Here is an 11,700-nt window from a genome sequence, read left to right as displayed (position 1 = left end):
CAAATATTTTCAAGCGTGGTAAAGACTATGCAGGAAGCAGACATGCAGGAGAGACTCCCACATGATTCAAAGCCTCTCCAAAGAAGTGGCAATTATGTTAAGACGTAAAGAATGATTTGGAACAAGCCAAGAAAGGAGGAGGTGGGAGATGGGATGGCGGATGGCATGTTCTATGCACCAAGTCCTTGGGATTCAAGAACTCAAGTAAACTTCTAATGAGGCTGAAGGCAAATAGTGAAATGCAGAATAGTGAAAAGTAAGATAAAGACTTCCAAATTCAACTTTCTACCGCCCAGTCCTAAAAGGGGCCTGGCACACAATAAGGCTCACTCAATACTTTGGTGAATGATGTCCCTGGAACATGATGTGCTCTTCACGAGAGTTTACAGTCCCACAAACTGCTACCTCTTCGTCCATCTGGCAAACTCCCACTCTTCTTTGAAGGCCCTTTACGTTTATCTCTTTGGTGAGGCCTGCACCCAATATCCACTCCCTTCCAGGGAGTTGCCAGAACACCTATTGTTTCCTTTTCATATGTATATGATATATATATATATATCATATACATATATATTTTTAAATCACCTTCTTTACTAGACTGTGAGACTCTCAAGAACAAGAACTAGCTCTGATTCCAGATAGATACTTGTACACGTTCCCTTTTGCAAGCATCTGTTCCAAAGTCCTCCCACAGTAGGACGACCTTCCAGTAGGGACTTTCGCTGCTCCCAGCTGAGTCTCCTCACTGATTCTCTGAGTTAGGGGAAGCATGCCTTGCCTTTCGCTAGAGTTCCTGCCATAATCTGGCCCTGCCTGCCTCTTCTCCAGCTCCCACACTACATTTCCATTAACTCACTAGCCATACAAGCCTTCTTTCTTTTCCTCAAACATGCCAAGCTTAATCTCACCTTAAAGTCTCTGTAGTTCTGTCTAGAACATTCATCTAGATTTTCAAACGGCTTTTTCTCATCATTCAAGTTTCATCTCATATATTATATCCTAAGAGATGCCTTCCCTGCCCACATTAAAGAAGCTCCCAACCATAGCCACTCCCTGTTGCATCATCTGGCCCTATTTCCTTCTTACACCTATCCTTACCTGAAATTATCTTATTTACTTGTTGACATTTTTTACACCTTGAGAAGTGCCATGGTAGCTAAGATTTTTGTCTCTTTTGTTCACTACTGCATCTCCAATAGCTAGAATAGTGCCAGGCACATAGTAGGGTTCAATAAATATTTGATGAGAGAATTAACACAATCAAAGTGGTTTTCGGGATCCTGAGGGTGAGTATCACACTCATTTACCCCCTTTTCCCAGCTCTGAGGAAGAGCAAAACTTTGACCAGATGTAATCCCAACATCCAAATTATGTTCTGGGCTCTGCTACCAATTTCCTCATGTAACCTCATTTCTGAGAGAGAATTTGGTGCAACAGGAAGAGCATGAGGTTTGGAATTGGCTACTTACCAGCTATGTGACTTTGAGCAAATTACTTAAGCTTTTAGTTCCCTCATTTGTCAAAGGAAGGTAATATGACTGATCCCCACAGGGTTGTTGTAAAGAGACAACTAGGGATTGTAAGCACTTACTGAATGTAATTTCTCTTTCATCATTTCTGAATCTTCGTTGCCCCATTCATAAATTGGGAGAATTAGGTATCTTTTTCAAGAGAAGTGGGAAAATACAGATCTTTACATGAAATATCTCAATTTTTAAATGTTGGAAATTAAATTTTGTAAAAGACCTCTCGTGCTTCTTTTGAAGTTAACTTTTAAACTTGAGAGCCAAACAAGATACTTCTGTGGACTGGATCTGGTCCGTGTGCTATAATTTTCCACCTAGGCTACTGGGTTGCTGGGGATGCTGTGACAACACTTACTGTGTAACTTAGGCAAGTCAGTTAGCTTCAATTAGCTCATCTGTAAATTTCAATTAGCTCATCTGTGAAATGGACCCACCTTTGTGCGGATCGAGATCAGACTGTGCAAAAGGCTTAGCATAACGATGGCGCATAAGAGGCACACCACGCAACAAACAGCAGCGGTTGCTTGGGTGGCTGTTGGTTAAGTATGTATTCAAGGAGCAAGATATCCCAGAGACCAGGAGACCGTGAAGGCGACGCTGCGAAAGGAGAAAAGATGGGAGAAGAGGCAAAAAGAGGGAAGAGAAGAGGTGAGGAGGCAACAGGGTCCGCCCTCCAGGCGGGGCGCCAGCGAGAGGCCCAGGAAGGGGCGGGAGCGCACGTGGCCTATTTCGGGCGGAGCAGACGCGCTTGGCCGCAGCTGAGATCTCCGAGCCGGCCGCAGGAGACGAGCATTTAAGGTAGGTCACTACCGGACTGTGAGGACCTTGAACACCGAGTAGTGCAGCCCGGGGTCTTTGGGAGTCGGGGTTGAGCGGAAGGCACTGGGTGTGGGCTCGCCACCCTCCCGGGGCAGTTTGGGCCGGACGCCTGGGTCCTCTGGCCCCTCCCCTAGGGGCGGGGTTAGGTATTCTGACCAATGGTCAGTCGTCACCGAGGCCCCGCCTACGCCCCGCCCCCGGAGTCGCGGCGTCGCAGAGTGCCCAACCGCCCGGCGCCCTGGCCTGGGGCAGCGCGAGCGCCTGAACCTGCGGCTGGTGAGTGCGCACCCCCTCAGGGTCTCCGCCCCGATACTGCCTCCAGCCCGTGCCCTAGAGCTCCGGGCCGCGGACCCAGGCACCGGGGAGTGACTCAGCGCGGGGAGGGTGGTGACTCACTGGGGCTAGAGATTCGAAGTGTTCAGGGCCTTGAATGCCGGGATGAGGGGTGAACGAGAGTCTTCCGAGCTGGTCCCGGGATAGGGCTGGGGCCTAGGGCCGGGCTGGGATAGAGGGAAGAAGGTCAGAAGATCACAGGAGAAGCCACGGCTGCACCGCCTTGTGTGGGCCATGGTGGGGGGGCGGGTCCTGAGCTTCTGACTCAGCTCCCTGCCCCAGGACACCAAGATGCCCGGTGAACAGCAGACAGAGGAGGAGGAGGAGGAGGAGATGCAAGAAGAGATGGTGCTGCTGGTGAAGGGTGAGGAGGATGAGGGTGAAGAGAAGTATGAAGTGGTGAAACTCAAGATCCCCATGGACAACAAGGAGGTACGTGTCCCACACCCTGGGGTCCCGTCGCCCCTAAACCTGGTGCAGGTCCAGCCTCCCTCAGACAGAATCCAGGGATCCTGTCCCTACTTGCCCTTGACTCTCAGGGTTGGCCACCCATCCTTCCGTCCCACAGTCCATGCTGCCATCATACAGATGTCACGCCTACTGTGCCAGGCTCTGTGCTGGGTGCTGGAGAGTAAACGCTCTCCTCGGTTCCTCGTGGAGCTTGATGTCTAGCAGGGTTAGACTGACAAGGGTGTTGAAGGTTTAAAGAGAGGAGTTTTAAGGAGATCAAAATATGAGTTAGATTTACCCATTAGAGACCCTAACTGCCACTAGGTATAGTTCTACTTCCCAAAACCCTACAGGACTCCCACCCACAGCCAGAGCAGCCCTGAGTCCAGCTGGAGGACTCCTGGGCCAGATTTGTGGGCCCAGGCTCCCTCTGATTTCTTCCTGCACAGGCGCCAGTTCCCAGAAAAAGAAAGTTCTGCTGCCCCCTAGTGGGTGTGGTGGGCCCTAGGGGGAGGGGGCTGGCTGCTGTGGCCTCCTCTTCCAGTCAAAATAACTATTTAGGGAATTCCCAGGCGGTCCAGTGGTTAGGACTCCGCGCTTTCACTGCCGTGGCCCGTTTAGTTCTGTTTTCTCAGGCCTCCTTGGCCCATCCTCCTAGCTCAGCCTGCCTCTTCCGGCCCTGTGAATCCCCTGGTCTCCACCTTTGGCCTATAAGTTAAGAACTCAGACTCCAGAGTTTAGGGTAGACTTCCAACTCTATCACTTACCAGCTGTGTCACCTTAGGCAAGTTTCACCTCTTTGTGCCTCAGTTTCCTCACTGGTACAAGGGAAATCATAATAGCACCTACTTCTTGGGGTTGGGAGGATTAAATGAGTTAATACGTGTAAAGAGTTAGAACTGTGTCTGGCACATAATAAACACTATGTAAGTATTTGCTGCTATTATTCATTCTTCTCCCTAAAGTTCAGGCTAGGTCATCCTCCTGGAGATTTTTCTACTCATTTTTATCGGGGCCTTTCTGGGCTGAATCCTGAGGCTGGGAGTGAACAGGGAAACCTAGAATGTGGAGGCCTAGACAGAGAATTGAGGGCAAATAACTCAAGGCAGTGGGGAAGGCTTCATGGAAATGACTTTGACGTGGGCCTTGAAAACTTAGTGGGAATTTGGCAAATGGAGGAGGAGGAAGGGCATTCCAGGATGAGGAAACAACAAAAGCAAATGCTCAGAGAAGATAAGGCCAGAGAAGTAGGCAGGGCCAGAGAGTAAAAGGTGTTGAAAGCCAGGTTAGGAATTTGGACATACTCTGTTAGGTTATGCGGTACCATCAGAAGCCTCAAATCAGAGGAGAGACATGATCAGATTTTCTATTTAGAAGAATCGTGGGCTGCTGCGGGGAGACCAGGTCAGGTATGGCTGGTAGCCTGCTCTAAGGTAGCGGCAGCAGGGGAGAGAAGATGGAAATAAGGGGGTTTTGGGGAACATTGATTGGACTGGATGGAGCTAAGGATGGGAAGGGTGGATGTAGGCATGGCTAGTCATGAGAAGGCTGTAGAGCTAGACTCTAAATGGTATCGTGTAGCGGTTAAAAGCATTGGCTCAAATCCTAACCACTATTTACCAGTTTTGCCTCGACAGCTTTTTCATCTATAAAATGAGATAATGAAAGTAAGATCCTTGAAATCCAGTCTAAGTATCATGTGGGTGATTGGATTTGGAGGAGGGTGGAAATGAGAGTTACACACACACATCCCACAAAGATTTAGCACTGTGCCCACAAGATAGCTCATCAACTTGCTGTGTGGTCTCCCTGAGTCTCGGTTTCTATGAAATAGTGGTCTCCAAAGCTCCTTCTAGTGTCAACATTCTGTGACTCTTAGCTCTCACCCAGTCCCATGGCAGGTCATTGTCCAGAACAGGCCTTAATTATGCTGCACTCAGTAGCTGGAGTATTCTCTCACTGCCTATTAAAATCCATACTATCTTTAATGAATAGACGGGTTTTCTCAGAGGGCTCTATGTACATCCAGGCCTGTCTCTCCCTGCTTAAAATTAAACCTTGAGTGGTATTCTGTTTCCCTCAGCTCCTGCGCCTGGCATTCAAAGGTCTTCATCGTCTGACCTCATGGCTTCATCTCTAGTCACTCAGCACCCATCCCATGCCCCAGCTTCAAACACACCTGACCCTTCTCACCTCGAAGACTTTGCCCATGTGGTCTTTCAGCCTGTAAAACCCTCTTCACCTTTCCCACCTGCTTTCCCTGGGAGTAGTGCATCTCCTAGATCAGGTTTCTTCATTTTTAACATGTGTCCATATCACTTGGGGATCTTGTTAAACTGAAGTTTGATCCAGTAGGTATGGGGGGGACTTGAGATTCTGTATTTCTAACAAGTTTCCAGTGATGCTGCTGGTCTGTGGACCACACTTCCTTTAGCAATGAGGGAGAGGATAGGGATTGTATTTTATACTCTGTACTCAAAAGAAGGGAGATTCTGACAGCTAAAAAAGTCCGGGTGAGGGAGACAAACTGTGTAGGTAACCTTAAACTTGTCAGTGAGATAGAATTGCATCATTCTATGAGAGAAGAGGTGTTTTAGACAATGACAGACTTCCAGTGTAAACCCTGACCCTGCCGAGGGATTAGCTGTAGGACCTTGGTAGTCACTTACTTCTGAGTCTTATATCCTTATTTTAAAATGGTGCTAATACAGCCTAACCCAAAGGGTTGTGAGAATTTAAAATAAGAACATGGGTGGAAAGCACTTACCGCACTTCCTGGCATAGTGAGTGCTCAGTAAATGGTAGTTATTGTTATTAATTAGAAAAGTAATGGCTGAGGAAAAACCTGGAATGTTTGCTCTGGTTTAAGACAAAAACAAAAACACCTTAAGCAGGAAGACAAAATCACTAACTTTATTTTTTATTTTTATTTATTTATTTTTAAAATAAATTTATTTATTTTTTGGCTGCATTGGGTCTTTGTTGCTGCACTCAGGCTTTCTCTAGTTGTGGTGAGCGGGGCTACTCTTCGTTGCAGTGCACGGGCTTCTCATTGCGGTGGCTTCCTTGTTGCGGAGCACGGGCTCTAGGCACACGGGCTTCAATAGTTGTGGCACGTGGGCTCAGTAGTTGTGGCTTCTGGGCTCTAGAGCACTGGCTCAGTAGTTGTGGCGCACGGGCTTAGTTGCTCCATGGCATGTGGGATCTTCCTGGACCAGGGCTCAAACCTGTGTCCCCTGCATTGGCAGGCAGATTCTTAACCACTGCGCCACCAGGGAAGTCCCAAAATCACTAACTTTAAATACTTGGATTATCATATTCTTATACTACATGTATCCCCCTAGTACCCTCATGTTCTAGTGCAGATACCCTGTATTCTAATTTTTAAATCTAACAGCTGTAGAATTTAAAAGGCATGTAAGTCTGGCATTTGCCAAGCTTCAGTCACTTACCTGTTTGCTCATTTATTTAATGCTCTTCTTCAGATAGATTCACATTGTTTTGTTAAATAAATTTCCCCTCATCTGAGCAATAATACTGATGAAATTGTGGGTTTCATGTGATCTGTTGTTTTTCTAATATCCATGAAAATAAATACATAATGATCATAGTAAGCTAAGAGTTAGCCTACATAACACTTAGAATCCTCTTGCATTCTGTGATGTGCATACCTCAAGTCGGGAAATATTGATCTCACCTAGCCTCCCTTGCCTTCCTTGGTTCAGTGAGGCAGGGGAAGGGAGGGACTTGCCTGGGGTCTTAATGAGCTAGACTCAGCCTCTCTTACCAAGATTCTTCCTAGGGCACCCAAGGCCCCTCCTCCTGGAGCTGGAGATACCAAAGGTACTTGTGTGAAGAATTTCTTTTTCACAAGATAGTGAATCCAGCATAAGGAAGTCCTCAGGCTGGTCAAAGTCACCTTAAAGAAGGGTGCCAAAGAAAAACGGGCCAGAAAAATATAGATATAATGAGAAAAATTCTCTCCACGATGGCTGACGTGATGAAATAAACCCAATAGATGTCAAAACCAGGGCAAGACTGGAAAGTGTGACCTTGAATTCAGACTGTGCCGAATTTGCTGTGGGGAGTTTCTTGATTTAAAGTATCAAGTTGTATTTTAACCTTGAATCCCTCTTGGAGAGTGCCAGGCACTTGGAGTCCAGCCGCTGTCACATCTTCGTGCTGTGTGTGCAGGGAAGCAGTGTAGCCTACTGGTTAAGGGTGAGAGCTCTAAGGTCAGTCCTGACTCCCACTGGCTCTGTGAATTTAATCTCTCTGAGCTCAGTTTTCTCAAAAGATAACGCCTGGCTCAAGGGAGCGTGACAGGAAGATTTAATACAATAATGTACATAACACAGCGCTGCCGAATCTTTACACTGTAATGTTATCACTATTATCATTATCGTGATAATAGTATTTAAGCCAGAGTTCCCTTGGCTGGTGACCAGTTTCCCAAACTGCCTTGTTTTCCAATTTCTGAGGTGGTTACCAAAAAGCTACTGTCTTTCTAACAAAGGATCTTGAAGGCCCTGAAGGTGCCCTCCTTACAACTTCAGAAAGAAGAGGCCTCGCTACTCCCTAGTTGTCACTTACCCTCTCTTAACCCGTTTCCTTATCTATAAAAGAAGAATAGTGATAACCACTTGGTGGAGATGGAATATGGGGAGAAAGAAGCTAACACTGTCTTATCCTTAATATGTGCCTGGTTTTTCATTTGGTCATGAATTAATATCCTATTTGCTTAGTCCATAGTAGAGATTCAACCCCACTTTTGCTAGGATGAGCCTTCTCTTTTCTAAGAAGGAAGCAATGTTTCCTCAGTATTCCTCTTTACTGTTAGTACAAACTGTTTTCCCTTCATCTGCCTCTTATAAAACATTTCTTTTTCTGATTTTATCTCCAGAGGCCCAGACCTCATGAAACTGGCTTATTTTTGAATTTTTTTCATTTCAGGCCTCAGAATAGTATTTGGGTTTCACCCTGGCTGCCTTTTTTGCAGCTTAAAAAATGATAGGTGCTTGCTCTTGAAAGTTTATTAGAGAGCCTGGACTTGATGGTGGCCTGGTTTCTAAGACACCTTGCTCTCCTGGGTCTCTTACCTCACTGGCTGCTTCTGCTCAGTCTCCTTTGCTGGCTGCTTTTCGTCTTGCCACCCCCATTTCTCTCTGCCTATTCCTTGGGCGAACTCATCCAGTCTCAATGCTTTAAAAACGACCTCCACGCTGATGTCTTCCCAATTAACATCTCCAGCCTGGGCCTCTCTCCTGAGCTCCAGATGTGTCAAGGAGAACTGCAGATAAGATCAGAAACGGATAGTAGGTACCAGCTTGTGCCTCCCTCCACCCTCAGCTCTGTAGATGGCAACTTCACCTGTGCAGTTGCTAAGCTCAAAATCCTTGGAGTCATTTTTACTCCTTTCTTTACACCTCATGTCTAATCTATCAAATTTGCTGTCTCAAACTGCAGAATATATCCAGAAGCAGACCACTTCTCACCACCTTCACTTCCCAACTTTGTCACCTGGGTCCAAGCCACTGTCTTCTCTGGCTTGCAGTACAGTAGCCTCCTCACTGGGTTCCTGCCCCCTCCCCTCCTTCATTCTTTTTTTTTTTTTGGCCGCGTTGGTTCTCTGTTGCTGCACATGGACTTTTTCTAGTTGTGGCGAGCGGGGGCTACTGTTTGTTGTGGTGCGTGGGCTTCTCTTGTTGCGGAGCACGGGCTCCAGGCATGTGGGCTCAGTAGCTGTGGCTCACAGGCTTAACTGCAGCTTGTGGAATCTTCCCGGACCAGGGCTTGAACCCGTGTCCCCTGCATTGGCAGGCGGATTCTTAACCACTGCACCACCAGGGAAGCCCCTGAAACCTTTTAAAATACGAGTCTAATCTGTTCCCCTCCTTGCTCAAAACCGTCTAACATCTCTATTGAGTCCTCACCTCATTCACATGCAAGGCCCTATGCTAAGATATCCCCTTCAGGACCACTCCATGGATTACTCTTTTCTGGCCATTCCTATAACAGGAAAACTCCTGCCTCAGGGCCTTGCTTTTCCCTCTGGAACCTGCTGTCTCACCTCCTTAGGTCTTCGCTCATGTGACATCAGCGAGGTTCCTCAACCCTATTTAAATTTGCAGCACCCCCTCCAATACCAGCACTCCTTATCCATTCTTCCTGAAACTAGGAATTTTTAAAAAAATTTAATGTTGAATCCCCAGTTCCTAGAACAGAGTCTGGCACATTGTACGCGTTCAATAAATACTGGATGAATTAATAAAGAATAGTTAGAATTACACTAGGCATTGTGATATGTGCGTTTATGTTAATCTCATTTAACGCGCACAACCGTCCTGAGAGGCGCACCCCGTGGCTTTTCCTACTGTACAAACGGGGGACGTAGAGGCTGCAGCCGGCAGAGCCCCAGGTCTCTGGCTCCCGAGCCTCTCGGTCAGGGCTGACCTTTCCCCTATCCCCCCTCTCCCCGCAGGTCCCGAGCGAGGCGCCAGCGCCGTCGGCGGACCCGGCGCGCCCACACGCGTGCCGGGACTGCGGCCGTGCCTTTGCGCGCCGCTCCACATTGGCCAAGCACGTCCGCATACACACGGGCGAGCGGCCCTTTGCGTGCACCGAGTGCGGCCGGCGCTTCTCGCAGAAGTCGGCGCTGACCAAACACAGCCGCACGCATACGGGCGAGAGGCCTTACGAATGCCCAGAATGCGACAAGCGCTTCTCGGCCGCCTCGAACCTGCGGCAGCACCGGCGGCGCCACACGGGCGAGAAGCCTTACGCATGCGCACAATGCGGCCGCCGCTTCGCGCAGAGCTCCAACTACGCACAGCACCTGCGCGTGCACACGGGCGAGAAGCCGTACTCGTGCCCGGACTGCGGACGCGCCTTCGGCGGCAGTTCGTGTCTGGCGCGCCACCGACGCACGCACACGGGCGAGCGGCCGTACGCATGCGCCGACTGCGGCACGCGCTTCGCTCAGAGCTCGGCGCTGGCCAAGCACCGGCGCGTGCACACGGGCGAGAAGCCGCATCGCTGCGCCGTGTGCGGCCGCGGCTTCGGCCACCGCTCCAACCTGGCGGAGCATGCGCGCACGCACACAGGCGAGCGGCCCTACCCATGTGCCGAGTGCGGCCGGCGCTTCCGCCTCAGCTCGCACTTCATCCGCCACCGTCGCGCGCACATGCGGCGCCGTCTCTATATCTGCGCGGGCTGCGGCCGGGACTTCAAGCTACCCGCCGGAGCCACTGCCACTGAGCGCTGCCCAGATTGTGAGGGCAGTTGAACCGCCATTCTTGTCTCCGCGGGGTGCGAGCTGGGGAGGGGCACGCTAGTATCCCGACCTGGGGCTGCGTTAACCTGGACAACTCCCCGCCCCGCCACCTGCGTCTCAGATAGGGTGGGACGGCGGGCCTGGTTGCCCTGGAACTGGGAGACAGGGAGGATCCCCTACCGGGGTTCCTGGAAACGCGCCCACCTCCCCCTCATTACATCCTCTCGGCCCTTGTTAGAGTGAATAAAGTATTATATCCTCACCCCACCCGTGCCTGTGAATGAGGTGGGTGGGGTGTGAATTAGGAAAGTTGGGGGTCTCTCCAGGCTTAGGTGATTTAGGTGAATTGTCATGGAGTCAAGAGGGGCTATAAGCCCAAAAGTGTTACAGGAACTGGTTTTGTGTGTGTGTGGAGTCATTCCACGCTTGGCCCTTGGTTATGTCTCCATGACCTCATGCCTAGAAGGGTCCATAAATTTAGCGCATTTGTGATCAACAGGCACTGCATTCTGCAGAGCTTTGAGTGAGCCGGCATGAACCTCATGGAACTTGGTCTAGTAAAGAGAAGCAATAGTGGAAACTTTAGCACTAGGTTAAAGAACTTCAGTGCTACATTATTATTAGTTCATTTCCATCCTCAAAGCATCCCAAAGTGAGGTAACTTTTACCTCCATTTCTGCAGATGAGTAAATAGGTACTGACAGCCAGTGAATGGCACAGTGGGGACAAGTACACAGGCAAGTGCAGTCCCTTGTCATTGGAACTCTGATGGGGAAGTTGCTGGATAGGAGAGGTCTTCAGTGCAATCTTGGAGTTTAGAGAGGCTCTTCTCAGAGGTGGCATTTAAGCTGGTCTTAAGGTCAAGAGAGTTGGGGTTGGGGACGTATGGAGAGAACCCCTGAACCTGCATGCCAGAGTTGTTAGAGCTTGCAGGTGTCCTCTGGGGTGGAAGGCAGGGACAACAAGCAAGGACGTTGGCAGGAGACAGACCACTAAGGACCCTGGAAGCCAGGTTAAAGGTTCCAAGGCCACAAAGAAGCCTTGAGTGATTAGAGGAGAGGGAGGCATATGGCATGTTATTCAGCTAGAATTAATAGGAGTTAAAGTGGATGTGGGGAAAGGAGAGATGGGGCTTATTTCATTCCTCAGCTTGGGTGACCGTAGGCAGTGTCATTGAGATGGGGACACAGGATGAGGAGCAGGACCAGAGTTGAAGTGGCAACAATTGTTACACCCCAATCTGGACACATTGAGTGTGAAGTAAATGTGGACGGGTCAGGGAGGTAATTGGAAGTAACG

The 11,700-nt window shown here is 49.2% G+C and overlaps 1 protein-coding gene across 2 annotated transcripts; it reads left to right on the top strand.

Moving 5' to 3' along the window:
• Positions 1 to 2,235: 2,235 nt before the first annotated feature.
• On the top strand, positions 2,236 to 10,663 carry ZNF771 (zinc finger protein 771). Of its 2 annotated transcripts, none has more exons than XM_060119855.1 (3): positions 2,236 to 2,324; positions 2,961 to 3,110; positions 9,610 to 10,663. In XM_060119855.1, exons 2-3 carry the CDS (start codon positions 2,970 to 2,972, stop codon positions 10,411 to 10,413), a joined length of 945 nt encoding a protein of 314 aa, XP_059975838.1. In that variant the 5' UTR covers positions 2,236 to 2,324; positions 2,961 to 2,969; the 3' UTR covers positions 10,414 to 10,663. The 2 variants fall into 2 exon arrangements, with proteins under 2 accessions (XP_059975838.1, XP_059975837.1); XM_060119854.1 differs by lacking the exon at positions 2,236 to 2,324 and adding an exon at positions 2,548 to 2,621.
• The last annotated feature ends 1,037 nt before the right edge of the window (positions 10,664 to 11,700 follow it).

This window comes from Mesoplodon densirostris, chromosome 16, assembly GCF_025265405.1.
Source record: "Mesoplodon densirostris isolate mMesDen1 chromosome 16, mMesDen1 primary haplotype, whole genome shotgun sequence".
In the NCBI taxonomy this organism is placed as follows: Eukaryota; Metazoa; Chordata; class Mammalia; order Artiodactyla; family Ziphiidae; genus Mesoplodon; species Mesoplodon densirostris.
This window is presented reverse-complemented; position numbering and strand designations above follow the sequence as displayed.

What these genes read in the sequence shown, in the direction of transcription:
- ZNF771 (XM_060119855.1), top strand. Translation starts at nt 2,970, where the DNA reads ATGCCCGGTGAACAGCAGACAGAGGAGGAGGAGGAGGAGGAGATGCAA. An exon ending in TCCCCATGGACAACAAGGAG is followed by an intron (nt 3,111 to 9,609) that starts GTACGTGTCCCA and finishes CTCTCCCCGCAG; the next exon opens with GTCCCGAGCGAGGCGCCAGC.